The 18,060-nt window shown below is 39.0% G+C and overlaps 1 protein-coding gene across 2 annotated transcripts in view; it reads right to left on the bottom strand.

Moving 5' to 3' along the window:
* Window positions 1–4,425: 4,425 nt before the first annotated feature.
* The window catches only part of nkain2 (sodium/potassium transporting ATPase interacting 2), a 500,783-nt gene continuing 487,148 nt past the window's right edge, over window positions 4,426–18,060 (bottom strand). The window contains exons 7-8 of one of the 2 annotated variants that reach the window (XR_009640984.1): window positions 15,545–15,601; window positions 4,426–5,293 (exon numbers count right to left, since the gene is read on the bottom strand). Coding sequence is in view for 1 of the 2 variants with exons in the window: in XM_060821200.1 (XP_060677183.1) it covers window positions 5,284–5,293 (10 nt within the window). In the remaining variant the exon portion in view is untranslated. The remainder of the gene's footprint in view (window positions 5,294–15,544; window positions 15,602–18,060) is intronic. The other variant, XM_060821200.1, reaches the window with a different exon arrangement.

The raw sequence follows: 18,060 nt of genomic DNA, 5'->3' as shown, positions 1-18,060 counted from the left end.
GGGATCTTGGAGTCCATGTACATTGATCCTTGAAAGTTGCCATCCAGGTTGATAGTGCAGTTAAGAAGGCATACAGTGTGTTAGGTTTCATTCATAGAGGGATTGAGTTCCGGAGCCGCAATATCATGTTGCAGTTATACAAAACGCTAGTGCGGCCACACTTGGAATATTGTGTACAGTTCTGGTTGCCATATTTCGGGAAGGATGTGGAAGCATTTGAAAAGGTGTAGAGGAGATTTACCAGGATGTTGCCTGGTCTGGAGGGAAGGTCTTATGACGAAAGGCTGAGAGACTTGGGTCTGTTCTTATTGGAAAGAAGAAGGCTAAGAGGGGATTTGGTGGAGACATACAAGATGATGAGAGAATTAGATAGGGTAGACAGTGGAAGTTGTTTTCCTAGGGTGATGTATGAGGCGACATAACGATAAATTGAGGGGTGATAGATTTAAGACAGATGTCAGAGGCAGGTTCTTTACTCAGAGTGTGGTAAGGATGTGGAATGTCCTACCTACCAATGTAGTCAACTCAGGCATGTTAGGGAAATTTAAACAATCCTTAGATAAGCACATGGCTGATGATGGAATAGTGTGGGGGACGAGCTGAAGATAGTTCATAGGTCTGTGCAACGTCGAGGGCTGAAGGGCCTGTTCTGCGCTGTATCGTTCTATGTTCTATAAGGAATCCCACTTACATACACTATTCTTTCAGTCACATGTTTAATTCCCTGATTCTGGCCTACGCCAATTTGCACGTGGCTTGGCCAGTAATCCAGAGATTAAAACCCATAACAGCCAGCTGGAATTGGAATACTTAATGTTGTTCAACAGCTATTTGTGTTATTGCACTTAAATGCAAGATTCACCTGCATAGAGTGTAAAAAGCTTGGCTAGGTAGGGTGAGTCTATATACATGTTACAACCTGCCTGACGAGAGTTTACTAACGTTAAGTGTTGGAAATTGGCAGGCTCCACATGTACATAGCATAAATGAATGATTTTTGCTACTCAATTTCTGGGTTTCACCCAGATGATCCTTTTATGCTTAAGTCCAACAAGAAAGGAATATCTGGCCTTGTAGGCTGGGTGTTGCACTCTCCTTCTGCTGGGCTTGCAGTCAGAAGTGTTTCTAAAATCTTGTGGATGTCTTCCTACCACCTGACTACCTGTGCTAACCGTTTTGAATTTTTACAGATTTGGTGGTGGTTGAGGGGGGATTTTGGGCGGAGATGCAGAAGCCTGAGGCACTTGTTATTTTGGATCACAAAGTGAACTAAGCTGTTGTGTTGGGATTTGGTTAAATGTAGTTAAGAGAAGACTCGACAACAGCAATTTGATTAAATATGAACGTTTATTAAGTGAGTAGTAATAAAAGATGAAAAAGAAATCAACATTTATTGAGTAAATAAAAAATAAGCCTCTTGGAGACCCCTTGGTTGATGGTTGGTTTGTAGGCTTAGGTTGTTCCTGGCACCATTCACAGTCCTAGTCTGCGATGAAGTCCAATGACTCGGGACAGAATTCTCTCTCTTATATGGTGTAACAAATAGCAAGTACAGAAAAGCAAGTTTTGATTGTGCCATCTTCAACGCAAATGGGAATGTTCACAGGACTCATTCAAGGTCATGCAGCTGTTGAATATCATCAACAATTTTAGCCCTTCAGCCTATCCTAGACACTCGTTAAACAAAAGACGACCACCCTTGTGGGGGTCTCTGGACCCACTAGAGGCATTGTCCTTTGTACCCTCCACCCCAATTCTAAACCTCCTTTTAGCTTCTTAAATCTAACCCACTACCCACCTCACCATGCTTGATGACACCATTGACCTACTGGGGCTTCTCAGTGGAACAAGACTGCTAGTATTCCCAGTAGTGATCACTGTACCCAACTGGTACTGCTGGGATTACAGAGATGGCTGACTGCTCTCTAAGGTGGGAATTCCTCTTGAGAAAGCAACATAGGTCTTGCCTTAAAGCAACTGACTTTGCTCCCACTTTCAAACTACTGTAGGGAAGCCATGGGTAGGCTGCCCTCCCAAACTCTTAACCAGCTATGTGGGCAAGGGGAGGATATTGGTAAGACCCGTTGCATGCTGTAAAATTCAGTCCTATGCCTTCCTTCCCAGATGAAAGATCTAAAAAGGAACTTCATTCACATTTGACATGGTGTTACAATATGATTAAGGTATTCTGAATTTTAAAGTTTGCAAATAAAATGTGTGAATTCAATTATGTAGAGGTGCAAATCCAAAACATGAATTGGACTGATCAGTATATGAATATTTGTTGTGGGAAATAAAAATGATCATCTTCACCTTAATGGGGAGATGTCAACTCCTTTGAGTATGGTGCTACCAACATGCACCTTGATTGCAATTGACCAGCATATTGCTAGGGAATAGGAGCAGCTGTCATTGATTGATTGATTCAATGATGAATCGATTGATTGTTTCAAATGGAGCTCTCACCTACCAGTGAACTGATGTTTGCATTAGATGATGGTCAGGAGAAAAAGTATTTAGTTTTATTCCTAGACGTGGCAATGATAAAATCAGTAATAATGGCATTTTTTAGACTAATGATATTTTGTTAAACATGATTTTATTAAATACACACAGCATTAAATTCTTTGCCCTAGCAATATATTCTTGCAAAATGTATTTGTTTTTTAAAAAAAAGCCTTTTCCAAAGTACCCACCCCACAAAGCTGTGCAAGTACATAGGGAAACTAGTAGCCTTCAAAGAAGAAATCTGATAGTAAAAAGTCAGGTATTAGTTGTTAAAAAAAAGTGTAAACTTAATATTGTTAAATTTGGTTTCAATCATTGGACTTTTTAGATGTAAATCCATCTGTTCTTCTTTTTGTAATCCAACATGAAACACACATCCCTCAGTATAACCTGCAGCTAGAAAATAAATGTTCAGCATGGAAAAGAATGTGGGTCAATTTTCATCTTCACTACTTGAACAGGATTCTGGTGAAGTAGATGATCTGCCTTTCATAGAAGATGTCCAATTTTCATTCTTTGGATAACATTTGGTGAAGATAAAAATTCATTCACTGGCCCTGTTGTAAACTCCCCTGTAGAATTATACAGACAAACTAAGACTGGGCTTAATCATTTAGCATGCAGTCATTATTTCAATCTGACTACTCACTAATTATGTCAAAATTATTATATGTATACTATTCTTAATATTGTTCAGTTTTGGATGATGTTGATAGAGAACCGTGGGGGTAGAAATTCATCTTGGAGTGGCAATCAAGAACAAGTGATATCCAATTCATTGACATCCACTATCTCATATTCAGAGCTTTTGAAGTCAATAGGACTGAATATTGAATTAGGAATCTAACTGGTGGCTTGTGGTACTGTCACTATCTCTGAGCTAGGAGGCCTACATTCATGTTCCAATTGCGCCAGAGATGTGTCATAATTATCTATGAATAGGTTGATTAAACATTTGTAGCAGGTGGCTGATTTGATATTTTATACTCCTACCCAAGCTGAATCTCTGCCCTGTGATGTTCAGACTATATTGAGGCAAAAACAAATCCACATATGTCAGCCCAGGTTTCCATTCTTAAAGCGCAGCTCATGTAAGCTGAGTTCAAAGGCAGTTTTTGTCTACATTTTTTTTACATTACTGAGGATCCCAATCCAGACAATCACATGACCTCAAATAATTACATTTTGCACAGACAGTAGACTTCCTTTTGGATAACATTTTCCCTTGGCTTTTGGATTATTATCAATATCATCAAATGAGGATCAGCAATCTGCTTTTACTCACCATATCATCAAATGTGTATCTCAAAGGAAAGATTGTGAAGTTGAAATGCTCTGGTATTATGTTAGCAATGGAATAATCACTGAAATCTTGTAATGTCATAAATAGAGATTTAAATTTAAAAACTGGAAGTATAACTCTGGGTTGCAACATTTGTCATCGATCAAAGCATTTGCCAAAAAAAAACAAAAGGGGTTTTTGAGATGGCAGTTAGAGAACATTTTTACAAGCACATCACTACAATTTGGTTCTTAGTAGTCCTGCCAAATTACCAAGTGAAGCATAACAATGAACCACAAATACAACTAAGACATATGTTTGAGACATATTTTACTGCAGATTTTGTTTCCCCCAAATACCATAGGACCAACAGAGCACTAACACAGATACGAAAGTCTTGTTCCTTTGATACAGGTAGTAACAAAGATGAACACCACAGAGTATTTCAACAGATTGGTGCATTAAAAAATAACAATAAATACAACTTCTAGCCTTTAATTTTCATAAATGCATGTAAATGTACATATATCCCTGTGTTCAAACTTAATACTTGCTGTATACATTAAGATAGAAAACAATATCTAGTTTTAGTCGACAACAGAAGCAGTGGGAATAAGAAACAAATCTCTCTTCACTATTCTCAACTACCACATTTGATTGGCTCTTTCAGCTTTATTTCACATGACCTATCAAGGCTTTCAACTATTCACATATACTACCGCTGCCTATTTCCTCCACAGCTTCACATTTACTTTTGTGTAGGAATAAAAAACAATGATGTGGGCTATTCACTGAAGACCTTCGGTATGCAAAGCATCTTCTGCACAGCTATGTGATAGCAGTTTATCAGAAAGTGCTAACTCCACCAGTAATCGTTCAGGAAATGTTTTAACATTATAAAAAATGCCCAGATTTGAACTCATTTACAGATGTTTAGACTTTCATGTATTAAGGCAAATGTGCTGCTTGTATGAAAAGAAGCTCACATTTGGTTGCATTATTTAATCCTTAGTAAAACTATGGCACTGATTCAATTCACCATGTCTGGCTAATCCAGAAAAATATATATTCAACAATGACCTTGAAACATAAACAGTTAATCTAATTTGTTGATGAACACTTGCAGTTATAATTGGCAATCTGGAATCACACGAGAATAATGCCATGAGATTTTCATATTAGCCTGCAGAGGGCAACAATACTTTAGCTTCATCTTCGAGGCATCAAAATTCAGCATTACTTTTCAGCATGTTCCAACCAACTGGAGGAAGATTGCTGGTTGTGGTGTACAGTTTCAAATCTTTGAAGTATTTCACCTGCCTGCATTTTGGTTGGGTCTTCTGTTGTCCCAAGACTCTGGGCTGGGCCATCACTTGAAGAATGGTCAGCCATGCTCCACATTGCACAATAAAAAGTTATCACCACTAGAATCTTTGAAATTAAGGTGTGAAAAGTTCGAAGTCAGAAGAATTTTAAGGCATCCAGTTGCCAGTTTATTTTGACCTAAAATGATAAATTGAAAGATAAATGAATCAAATATTGCTTAAATGTTCAAGTATTTGTTAAACTTCAAATAACAGTTGCATTTTCAACACATTTGATCCCAGCAGAACTTGAAGAATTCTATGATTTTAGAGGGCAGTTCCATACCAGCAATACCGACATGCAAACTGAAAAATGATTGAAATCATCATCTTTTTTAAGTATCCAACTAATCCAAGCTGTTGGAATCAAAAATCACGGTGCACTCTCAGTGAAATTTAGATTTTGGATGAACATTTTGCCACTCTTTACCACTACATCCAGAAATCTGCATTGCAACACCTAATGTGATTTATTACAACTAAGGAAGGAGCTCCCTGCTTTTTAGCCACCACCAACTTGTTTTGTCCACAACAAAGATTTTAAATGCTTTTTGTAAAGCATGCAGCCATATCATACTTCAATTAAAAATAGCACCAGTCAAAATGAAGGAGCCAATTACAAGATTTTCTTAAGTGGAAGAAATAAGAGTTTTATTATTTATTAACCTTAAGAAAAATAATAAAATACATCATTAAACACGAGCAAAACCAATGTAAAGTTTAAAAGGGGAGAGTGTGTAGTACAAAAGGAATTTCAGTAGTATTGAAATTTCAACAGTGTTCTTAGGTTTTAGATTTTAACCTGAGATTATAGCTGTTAATTGATTACTTAAATCCTCAGTAGTAGTAAACTTTAATATCACTTTTGAGTTCTTAGTGAATGAATGTTCTTCCAATTTGCTTTATCACCAGGTGATTTTTTTTGAGACAAAGGAAACACAGAAAAGAAAGGGAGAGAAAGAGTCTTTCCCTGCTGCTGTTACTAAGCCACTTCCTTTCCTCTTTGCCGAAACCTTTTTCTGAAATACAGTTCACTTCTATATTCCCATATTTGGCTGCATTGTTTTTTTAAAACTGGAAAATTTGGAGGTGACTTTCATCCAAATATTCAAAAATTTCAGAAAGATGTAAATCAACCAGAAGGCACAGATCTCAATTTCAATGCTTTTTAAAATATAATTAATGTCTTCATGTCCTTGGTTCAATCTGGTGACCACTGTGATCACCTTCAGTCAGAACTTTTCTTTTTAAAAAATTATCGTCCATGAAAGGTCCCAGTATAAAGCCTGTATATTTATATTTTTCCTGTGCTTTTGATTGTGGATTGAAACGGTAAGAAACTGTTTTAGAGATCAAGGATTACTGCACATTTTTGCAAGCAATATATCTGACATTCATTTTAAGTATTGTTTACACTGCTATTGTTCAAGCAATCGGGAGGTAAAGTTATAGATGAGCTGGAATGAAATGCTGTATGTGAATGGAGATTTGGCTGGTAACAGGTAGCTGATTGATAGAGGTCACCATTCCCCAATCCAATGACAAAGGCTTTTTGCCCCCAAACACTATGATTGGCTCCCAGGTAGCTGAACAGCTTGTTCATATGAATGTTTGCTCATGGATTATTGGACCTTCAGAAAGAAAGGAGCTGTACTTTCTCTGAAGTTAAATAAGCACATCTCCAGTCTGAAGAAAGACATGTTATTTCCTTCATCAGTTGCTGTAAACTGTGTGATACTTAACCATTAAGTCTGAGGCCTCATGTGTGAATAAGTCACCATGTACTGCCTGCAAACAAGTAAAAACACCTGAAGAAGGATTACTGTGGAGCAGCAGGACCTGACAAACCAAAAGGATCATGTCAGTGAACCTTCTGGACAGGAAGCATTGAACCACCTTTCCTCCATTCATGACACCATTTTTTTGTCCGTCTATATGTGTATTTTCTTAACATCCTGTTCAGATATGTTTTTTTCTCACCTCTCAAGCAGGTGCGACTTGAACCCAGGTCTCCTGGCTCACAGATAGTGACACTGTACCAGTAGTAGGGTTATATGTCGATGGTAGCTAGAGTCTATTGATTTGTAATTAATAACAATTCCTGTTAAGCATAGAAATTTAGCCCATACTTTCTGTCAACTTGGGTCTGAAGGGCAGGTAAATTCGGGAATTTTGTATACTTGTCCCCAAAATTAAAGATTTTATACAACTCTGAGAATAGTGGGACTTGATTTCCAGTGTGGCTCCAGTGAGGTAGAACTCTGGGTATTACAATCATATAATAGAAATTGAAAAATGATATTTGAAACAGTATCTAAGCAGATTCAAAATTCAAACTATCAGATCCAGGATTCATGAAGAACTGGTTTGATAAATAACAACAAGCCAAAGTGTCTGTTTACCTAACTTAACGGTTGGAAAATTGTAATAATTATAATTTTATAACCTACTGATCCTCCCATTCAGATTATTTATATTCAAACCCTTGAAAACAAATTACTACAAGTCTCGTGTCCCACAACAAAGTACATTTGAAAGGAACAATGGTTACTACTACTCTAGTATCTAGAGTACAACATTAAATAATTATAAATAACCAGGGGAAAAAAAGCATCACCACTAATAGAATGGAAGAGAATTGGCCCTGTGACCTGATGAGAACTGCACTGATATTCTTACACAAGCATTTGGAGAAAAGAAATTTGAATGCTGCTACACTAGCCAGTATTAAGATGTATTGATTGTGAGAAGCTATAATATTTTTGACTAATTTAGCTTTAAGTTAAATTTATGGTTGAAATGTGGAAAAGCAATTAAACTCAGTGGGAGTGCCAGTAGTTTAAATGGAATACAAAAGACGATACAGAAACTGACCAATCATAGCAGCATGCATTACGAAGACCATAAAGCTTTTGAATTAAAATAACTTGTTAAAAGCTGCAGGCTTTTCTTCCACAAATGAGTAGAGTTATTGATTTGTTACAAACTGAAACCAATGAACAGACATACTTCAAAGCTGTTATATTTGGAGAACTGGTTTGATAAATAACAAGAAGCCAAAATGTCTGTTTAGATTACCTACAGTGTGGAAAAAGGCCCTTCAGCCCAACAAGTCCACACCAACCCTGCGAATGGTAATCCACCCAGACCCATTTCGCTACCCTAGATTTACTCCTGACTAATACACTTAACACTATAGACCACTTAGCATGGCCAATTCACCTAATCTGCCCATCTTTGGATTGTGAGAGGAAACCAGAGCACCCAGAAGAAACCCATGCAGACACGGGGAGTATGTGCAAACTCCACATTGACAGTTGCCCAAGGCTGGAATTGAACCCAGGTCCCTGGTACTGTGAGGTAACAGTGCTAACCACTGAGTCATTGTGCAGCCCTTAGCTAACTTAATTGTCGGAAAACTGCAAGAACGTTGCCCAAATTGATGTTGATTGATGACATTAGAGTTAGTCTTCTATGAAATGCAGAGAAACTAATACTAAATAATCCACAAGTAGGATTGTCCTATTTTCAGTTATCTTTGGCGAGTGAAATTCATGGCATAAGGTCTTCCACAGCTCACATGGAATTTCTCATGTAATCTTCAACTCTTTCTCTTATTAGTGATACTAATGAACTCTTGGATACCATTCTCAGGGAACCCTGCAGCCAGAGACATGGTCGTGTTTGTCACTACTGGGACCTTCCTGCATTTACACTGCTGGCACCATAGTCTGGATTAGAGTGGTGCTGGAAAAGCACAGCAGGTCAGGCAGCATCCAAAGAGCAGGAAAATCAAAGTTTTGCGCAAAAGCCCTTCATCAGGAATAGAGGCAGGGGGTCTGCAGGTTGGAGAGATAAATGAGAGGGGGGTGGGTGTGGGTAGAAAATAGCATAGAGTAAAATAGGTGAATGGGGGTGGGGATGAAGGTGATAGTCAGAGAGGAGAGTGGAGTGGATAGGTGGAAAGGAAGATAGACAGGTAGGACAAGTCATGAGGATGGTGCTGAGCTGGAACATTGGAACTGGGGAAGGTGGGGGGAGGGAAAATGAGGAAACTGGTGAAGTCCAGATTGATGCCCTGGGGTTGAAATGTTCAGTCATCAATGTAGTGGAGGACGAGGTGGGGAGTGGCGCCGGTGTAACTACGGAAGACGGACTGTTCTATGTAGCCAACAAAGAGACAGGCATACCTGGGGTCCATACGGGTGCCCATGGCTACCCCTTTGGTCTGGATGAAGTGGGAGGATCCGAAGGAGAAATTGTTAAGGGTGAGGACCAGTTCAGCCAAATGAATGAGAGTGTCAGTGGAAGGGTACTGTTGGGGACATTGGGAGAGGAAGAAATGGAGGGCTTGGAGGCCCTGGTCATGCTGGTTGGAGGTGCAGAGGCCTCAACTTGTCTATCCCCACTCCAACCTCTCAATGCGCAGCCCTCCACTCCCTCTGCTCCAATCCCAACTTTACCATCAAGCCAGCGGATAAAGGGGATGCAGTGGTAGTTTGGCGCACTGACCTCTACACCGCTGAAGCCAGATACCAACTTGAAGACACCTCCTCCTACCGCCCCCTTGACCATGACCTCATCCCACATCACCAAGCCATTATCTTCCAGACCATACAGAACCTCATCACCTCAGGAGATCTCCCACCCACAGCTTCCAACCTCAGTCTGGGAACCCTACATCGCCCGATTCTACCTCCTTCCCAAGATCCACAAGCCTGACCACCCTGGCCGACCCATTGTCTCAGCATGCTTCTGCCCCACTGAACTCATCTCTACCTACCACGATACTGTCCTATTCCCACCTCGTCCAGGAACTCCCCACATACGTTCGAGACACCACCCACGCCCTCCACCTCCTCCAAGACTTCCGTATCCCCAGCCTCCAATGCCTCTTCTTCACCATGAATATCCAATCCCTCTACATCTCCAAGCCCTCTGTTTGGGAAAATTAGAAGTTTTTGTTCTTAGAAAGAATGGTAAACTAACCTTCAGATGAAGGCAGACAGGGAGACTATGATCATCCTCACATCACAAACAACCACGCATAGTCATTGGCCAAAAAGATTCAGAGAGGTTATTGATGCAGCATAGATTGCCAGCCCCCAAAATAAGACATACTAAGAGGAGTAGGTGGGAAGTGAGTGAAAAAGCAGGTCCAGGAGAATGAACTATTACCTTCTTGGGAGAAGACCAGAGGTTCAAGGGGAGAACCAACACTTTTACCACCAGAGACTGTGAAACAATCCCACCACTCCAAATCAAAGAGACCCACTGCCACTTTCTCCATTCTACAGAATTGCTTCAGATTTAGTAATGTGTTCTCATCTGTCACAGGTTGTATATTTCCCTTTATTTGCCTAATTAACTAATGTATGATATGCAAACTCAATAACTACCTGAAAATTGCTCACAAATGGTTGACTACTTATGTTAGGTAATGGTGCTTGAAAAGCCCCCAAATCTCACAGCAATAGGATGCCTGTATGTCCTTGTGAACAAAACAACATGTAAGAACATGCAAGTCATAAGTGTCTCTCAGCTCCAAAGCAAAGTGTTGAAGGGCTGAAATGGTGTGTGAGTTGATCCAACAACAGGTCTAAGGATGTGGTGAGGCTGGTGGTTTGCTGCTGCTGACTTGTGTGGACAAAGTGTCAAGGAGAATTGTAACCGAGGAGCAAACAGGGACACTAATGTGAAAAAGTAATTGGATAATGGATGGAACAAATATCTGGAGAGGTGTAGCTGCCAGGTGTTTGCTCTGGTTTATGTCTGAAATCTGAATCATCTAGTTTATCAAGGAAAGGGAGCAGAATTGGAAGGGGTGTACAAACAAAGACTTAGGGCTTTAATGAGAAGCACTTGTATGAAAATAAGAAGGTCGCAGCTCAATGGCAGTATTCTGGTCACCATTTAAGGCTTGCCAGGAAGATCAAAATCTCAACATTGAGAATCTGATTTTCTCACTCACATATTTTCCCAGCCTCCCCATCATTACTTATGTCACAGAGAGGGGGAAATTCCATCTGTATGTATGTGTATATATATATATATAAATTTAAATGTTTTATTAGCAAAGCTCTGTCTTTAAATGCTTGTTACAACTGTTATTTGAAGGACTTTGTTTATTTAATTATCTTGAGATTCTAAAATGTGTGTCACCAGGGGAGGAAGTTCTGTACAACCCATTCTTTCTGGGTCTGATGATTTTGGCCCAGATATCAATGGCATGCAACAACTTGGACACAGTTCCACTTAATGTGCTCCTCCTTTATTACACAACAGTACATACAATGAAATAACACAGAACGATGGTTGCTGGAAATTTGAAGCAAAAACAGAAATTGTTGGAGAAATCCAGCAGGTCTGGCAGCATCAGTGGGCAGAAAACAGTTAATGGTTTTGGAAGAAGACCCTTTCTGAAGAAGCATCACTGGACTCAATGTTAACTCTGCTTTCCCAGCAATTTATGTTTTTGTAGTACATACAATGACACTGGTTGCTGAGAAGTCCTACAAAGCAAAGTCTGTCTCATGTGGTCAATCTATCAACAGATCATTTGATGTGATTTTGAAGCAGCTGGCCAACTGGCTGTAGCTGGCGGCAGCGATTTTTTTATATCTTCTCTTGCTATGACTTCATCATATAAGGTAATACCTGATTTTAGCTCATTTAATCCATTTTCAATTACATCGCTGCCATGTTTGAAGCAATATGCAGCTGTATATGCTCTCTGAGCCTTTCTCAAGGCTTTGCTTGAATAAACAAAGGCAGCTGTGTGGGTATGATCGCCAATTCCTTTATCTCCTTCAATGCTGGGGGAGTGAAGAAAGTACTTTTAAAGTATTAGGGCACAGTTCTCCAATGCTATTTTTAAAATGACTTCCCAAGTCTTTCTATAATGCTGTTTATCAAACAGGATAACAATTTCTTCTTTGCCAATCCATGAGACAAACACAGCACAACAGAACTTCACCACAATCAGTTTACATTCATTAATAAGAAAGAAATAAAAGCATGGTTGCATGATTCAAAGTGATTAATACAATACAAATGTAAATAATGCAATGGCTTACAGAGGTTTTGCGTGTGTGTACAAATCTATGTGTTGGCTTTTAGCTTATGACAATCTAAGGGCATCTGTAGCATCCAAAAGTAGAAGAAGGTTACCAAAGAAAGTTCGAAACAGATGAACAAGATCAAGGCTGAATGTTTGATGTTTCACTTACAGAAAGAATTTTTTGCCTTTCCACAACTACAAATGGACAATTGTAGCTTCAAGTGGATTTTGATAGAGTGTGAAGCTGTCAGTGAAACGTATTATTGCCAACTTTGGGGGAAAAAGTGTTTAAAATTGTTGCAAAGAAAGACTTTGTGCTGTAGCCAGGCAAACTATCAGTCACTGAACAATACATTTGACAGTAGGTTGACAGTTCGCTAGGTGATTGTATGTAAAACTTCCTACAATGTAGTTATAACCAACAAGTGCATTGCTTTCAGGTATATTGTATTATTACCTGATATTTCTACCAAACCTAACAGAGATATTATTAATATTTAATTAGGGCTTTGAATGTTGTGTCATTATTTCTCATGACTCTCTCACTAAACAGTAGAGTAACATGTCATGAATGTGAGATTACATCTGAAAAGGTTATGAAGAATTGAATGTGCAGATTATTATTAGATTCTCAAAGTATCAGACAAGATGGACAAGCAACATCTCAGTCATTGTAGAAATGCAAAGAGCTTTGTACGTAGAAGTTTTTAAAATGCAATCTTGATTCATTACTTTGAAAATACTGGAACTGGTACAGAGAAAAAAAACTTGCAATGAAGCAAAATGCTTGATCACATGCTTAGATTAATTTCAAACCCCAAAATAAATTATACACAACTTCTGATTCTTGCATATGTAAGATAACTGATAAAACAATCTTTTTTTCCTGACAGAGTGACAGTATTCTCCAGCAAAATATAATTTTTGTTCCGTTGCATAGCCCTTTTTTTAAAATTGAGGTCACTAATATCTTGAAGTGATGACATTTATTACATTTTTTTTGCAAATTGTGAAAGTATGGCACTGTACTAACCAGTGAGATTATATAGAAAACACACAGGGCAATATAACGCAGGTATCAGTGATCAGTCCATTTGGTTTGCGCTGGTGTTTATACTTTACATCAGCAGTCATCCCAATCCAACTACTCGCCATTATCTTATCCAACTATTATTTTATAGAATGTGTGGGTGAAATAATAATAAAGCTATCATGAATGAAGGCATTTTCTTTCATTATAGAGTAATGGTGAATATTACTACCTGTTACTTTGCACCACAAACTTACTTTGTATCATACAAGGGCAGTGCATTACTTTAAATTAACACCTTTGAAGCTCCTGAGGTAGAGAAAACACATACTTCAGACTGTTTCAATAGCTAGTTTCTTCTGGGAACAAGCCCCTAGTTGGTTACCAGAGGCTATAGTTTGAAAGGCACCCTCCTCATAAAGCATGGCTATCCCTACCTCCCCCTGCCATCGGCATATTAGAAGAATTTATAGGTTAACAATCAACTTGTCTGGCCATGTTATGAACACATCTTAATGTGGCCATCACATCCTGGTGTGAGACATGAATCTGCTACTTCTGGCTAAGATGCAGGAATACTAGCCACTCTACCATCAGACATCTTTGCAACATGTACGTGGAGGGTATATTTAAGTTTTGTAATTTGAATCAATAGAACATCTTGGTTGTGTACAGTTTGCTGTTGTCAGAAGGATAATAGTACTGCAAAAAATCATCATGATGTTGTAGAAACAATTACAGAAAGTTGAAAACTATGCTAAAAAAACACAAGGTTTAAAACATCTGCTTGGAATAGGAAGTGACATTCTGCTGAAGACATATTAAAGAACAAGTGCAGATTATTTCAATGACTGATAGGATATTATAAATAATAAATCACATCTCTTATTGGCAATTAATATATTTTAGTATAAATGCTTCTACTACACTTTATTCATTTCAATAGATATTAAAAACATTTACTTATAACTATAAGTGCAATGATCTTCGCAGACCATACAAAAACTTTGATAAGATTTCATTACTTAGGAAACTCTATAGGGTTGTTTGACGAATGGAGCTGTGAGAGGAGGATGGGGGAAAAGGAACCACCATGGCCTTAGTTCAATGGCTGTTGAACTAAAGTCTTCCTCACAAAATGATGATAGAACTATATTTCATAGAAATATGCAAAAGGGCTATTTCTCCCAACTGTAGTCAGCTCAAGACATAATGCTATAAAGCCAAATCTTGTCAATGTGTATCTGGGACAGAAAGTTACGAGAAAAAATATCTGCTGGAACTCAACTCTTTCATTGGCCCAATGGGCACAATTGTAGGATGGCTAAACTATATGAATATCAACTCTCACTTAGGAGTAAGTCCTACCTGCAAAAGCTACTGGGCAATTTCTTTGATTGGCAGTTCCATCACTCCTATCAACACCAGAGCTTGGTGCTATAGCAAATGTTTGCAAATGGTGCCTCCTTGCAATTCAATGCGGACTGGTACTTTACCATTCTTTGAGGAGAAGGTTGGGTTCTCTGCACTGGATGAACAGGGTGATGGGTCATAGCACTAAGAACAATGGGTAATGCAGGAAGAAGCCCAAAGAGGATCGTGGCTTCCAAAGGTAAATCTTGAGCCTTTAAGGGAGGTTGAGATCCGAGATATCATCAAGGGTGAGAGGGTCTGCAGAGGCCAGGGCATATTGGAAATTGGAAGAAAAGGTAAGCCAGTACTCTGGGAGGGGGAATGCTCCCAAAACATGCAAAACATGCCCACTTCCATGCAACTTTCTTCATTTTGGCGTTTAAAAATTGGCTCCTGTCTCCTGTCCCATTGCCCGCATACCTACATTTTGTCATGGGCAGTGTATTATGGGGCCAAGTGAGCTTTTAATGAGTTCAACAGACCATTATTTATTTACATATGGTGGAGGGCTGTTGATTTCAGTGCCTGCCCAACCTTTATATTATAGTGGTGGGTCGGAAGAAGGTGGTGTAGTCACCCAAGCTTTCATATTCTGTGTCAAAAACACACTGCATGGAGTTATGTAATATCTAGCTGCTGGCTGTACTTCAATTGCATAGTGGCAATTAAGTGGTGCATTGTTTGATTCAATAGCTGTGCTCATTTTTGCATCATACTCTGGAATAGTAATTAGAAGTTTAGAAAAATCTTGCCATGGTGATGCATTCTAACAAAGCACTATTGAAGATTTGAAAACTGGTGATGATGATCTGCAACAACCTGCCCTCCTTCAGTGATTGCAGATGGTGCCTCCTTGCCAGTGAATTCAATACGGACTGGTACTTTACCATTCTCTGAGGAGAAGGTTGGGTTCTCTGCACTGGATGAGCAGGGTGATGGGTCATCTGTGGAGTCAATAAATGACAAAATGCAAATGTACATTTGAAAATACATGCACAGAATTGGAAAGTTGCAGATGTCATTTTGCAAGAAACCTTCAATTGTTGGTAAAGAGCAACAACTGTATACAGGACATAATTTTAAAATATTATTAATATATAAATAACAATTTACAACAAAGAAATAAGCCATTTGATCTACTTTAAAGGTACATGTTCTCTTTTTTGACTTATTTATGTCAAGATATTGCATTGTATTTACAATTTTCTATGTAAAAAAATTTCTCCTAAGCTGAGTTTACTCTTGAGTTAACTTTGTATTTCAGTGATGATATTTGTCACTGCTCAAGCTGTGAAAATTATATTTTCTATTTAATCAATAGTTTGTCATCACATATCCCTCTTAATTTACAGCACGTGCTAATGACATTTGTAAAACTCTTCCTATTATGAGATACTTAAAACTTTGCATAATCCTACTACTGTGGCTCAGGCAGCATCGTGGCTCAGTGATTAGCAGTGCTGCCTCACAGTGTCAAGAAACTAGGTTTGATTCCAGCCTCAGGTGGCTGTCTGTTTTCACGTTCTCCCCGTGTCTGCATGGGTTTCCTCTGAGTGCTCCAGTTTCCTCCCACAATCCAAAGAAGTGCAGGTTAGCTGGATTGGCCATGCTAAATTGCCCATAGTGTCCAGGGATATGCAGCCTAGGTGGATTAGTCATAGGAAATGCAGAGGTACAGGGCTAGGGTAGGGAGGTGGGTCTGGATGGGATGCTCTCTGCAAGATTGATGTGGATTTGATGGGCTGAATGGCCTGCTTCCACACTATAAATTATAAATGGTGGACCTGTTCCCTCCCTGACGTGATGCAAATAAAATTTTGTTAGTACTGTTCCACCTTTGCATTACATGTCATATTTGTAAAAATCAGAACATATAAACATAAAAACATAGAAAATAGATGCAGGTGTAGGCCATTCAGCCCTCCAAGCCTACACCATCATTCAATATAATCATGGGTGATCATGCAATCTCAGTATCCCATTCTTGCCCTCTCCCTATACGCCATGATCCCTTTAGCTGCAAGGGTCACATCTAGCTCCCTCCTGAATATATTTAACAAACTGGCCCCAACAATTTCCTGTGGGAGAGAATTCCACATGTTTACAACTCTCTGAAGAAATTCATCCTCAGCTCAGTCCTTTATGGCTTACCCCTAATTCTTGGGCTGTGACCCCTTGTTCTGGACTGCCTAAACACTGGGAACATCCTTCCTGCATCTGGCCTGTCCAGTCCCATCAGGATTTTACATGCTTTTAAGAGATCCACCTTCACTCTGCTAAATTCCAGCGAATACAAGCCCGGTCAATCCAATCTTTTTTTCATATGTCAGTTCTGCCAACCTGGGAATTAGTCTGGTGAACCTTCACTGGACTCTCTCAATAGCAAGAATGTCCTTCCTCAGGCTAGGAGACCAAAGCTGCCTGACCAAGGCCCTATATAACTGCAGAAAGGTATTCTTACTCCAACTCAAATCCTCTTGTAATGAAGGAGAGCATGCCATTAGCTTTCGTCACTGCCTGCTGCACCTGCATGCTAATCTTCAGCAACTGTTCCACCAATGCTTTTGGCATTTACTATTTTTATGCAAGATGCCTTTCAAACTGGCTGTGCTGCACTGTGCAACACAAAATAAGTTGTCAATTAAGCAAATAGACAATCAGGGGTTCGGGTTAGTGTTTTGGCCCATTGGTATTATTTCTAAAATGTTGCACAGCATTTCAGTCATGTTGAACTTTTCTTTGATAACAGTGAATATTAACAATTTCCATCCAATTTTTAGCACTAAAATTCCAATCTTCATCTATCACTGCTTTCAAATTGTTGATGCTATTTTGATATTCCTTCGGTGGTTGCCATTTTGCAGATTTGTGTTGTTTTTTTAGCTATTCAATTATGTCTCCTTTCCTGTTAATTAACATTGTTAATTTCTGATAATGCCTTGTTATATCTCAGAAATGTTATTATGTTAGGCAGTTTCTCCTTTTGAGAAACATACCTTTTGTTGACTGCCCATGACTTTCATTGTACAGCAATGCCACTAGGAGCAAATGATGACACATTAATTTGCAACATTATTATTTGTTAGCGTATGTACACATAATAGCTAACTGTTGATTGATACCTCAACCCTACCTTGCCCTGTTCACCAACTTCAGCAACAACCAGTGAGGGAACTCATGGATTTTTACTGGAGATTGAAACCATCAATTCAGTTGTCACTAACACTTGTTGCCATTCCCCTTATCCTCCAAACCAGTCTTCCTCTCTCCCCATAGCTGAGTAATTCTCTGATTTTTCTAACTATTTCAAATTATGTGTTCTATAAAATTATTTAGTCAGTGACTCTACGTCCTACTTGCTTGATTCATTTCTAGTACATTGCTACCCCTAACCCACCTAGCA

This window comes from Hemiscyllium ocellatum, chromosome 3, assembly GCF_020745735.1.
Source record: "Hemiscyllium ocellatum isolate sHemOce1 chromosome 3, sHemOce1.pat.X.cur, whole genome shotgun sequence".
NCBI classification, from domain to species: domain Eukaryota; kingdom Metazoa; phylum Chordata; class Chondrichthyes; order Orectolobiformes; family Hemiscylliidae; genus Hemiscyllium; species Hemiscyllium ocellatum.
The sequence above is the reverse complement of the archived record's forward strand: the minus strand, read 5'-3'. Positions and strand labels throughout refer to the sequence as shown.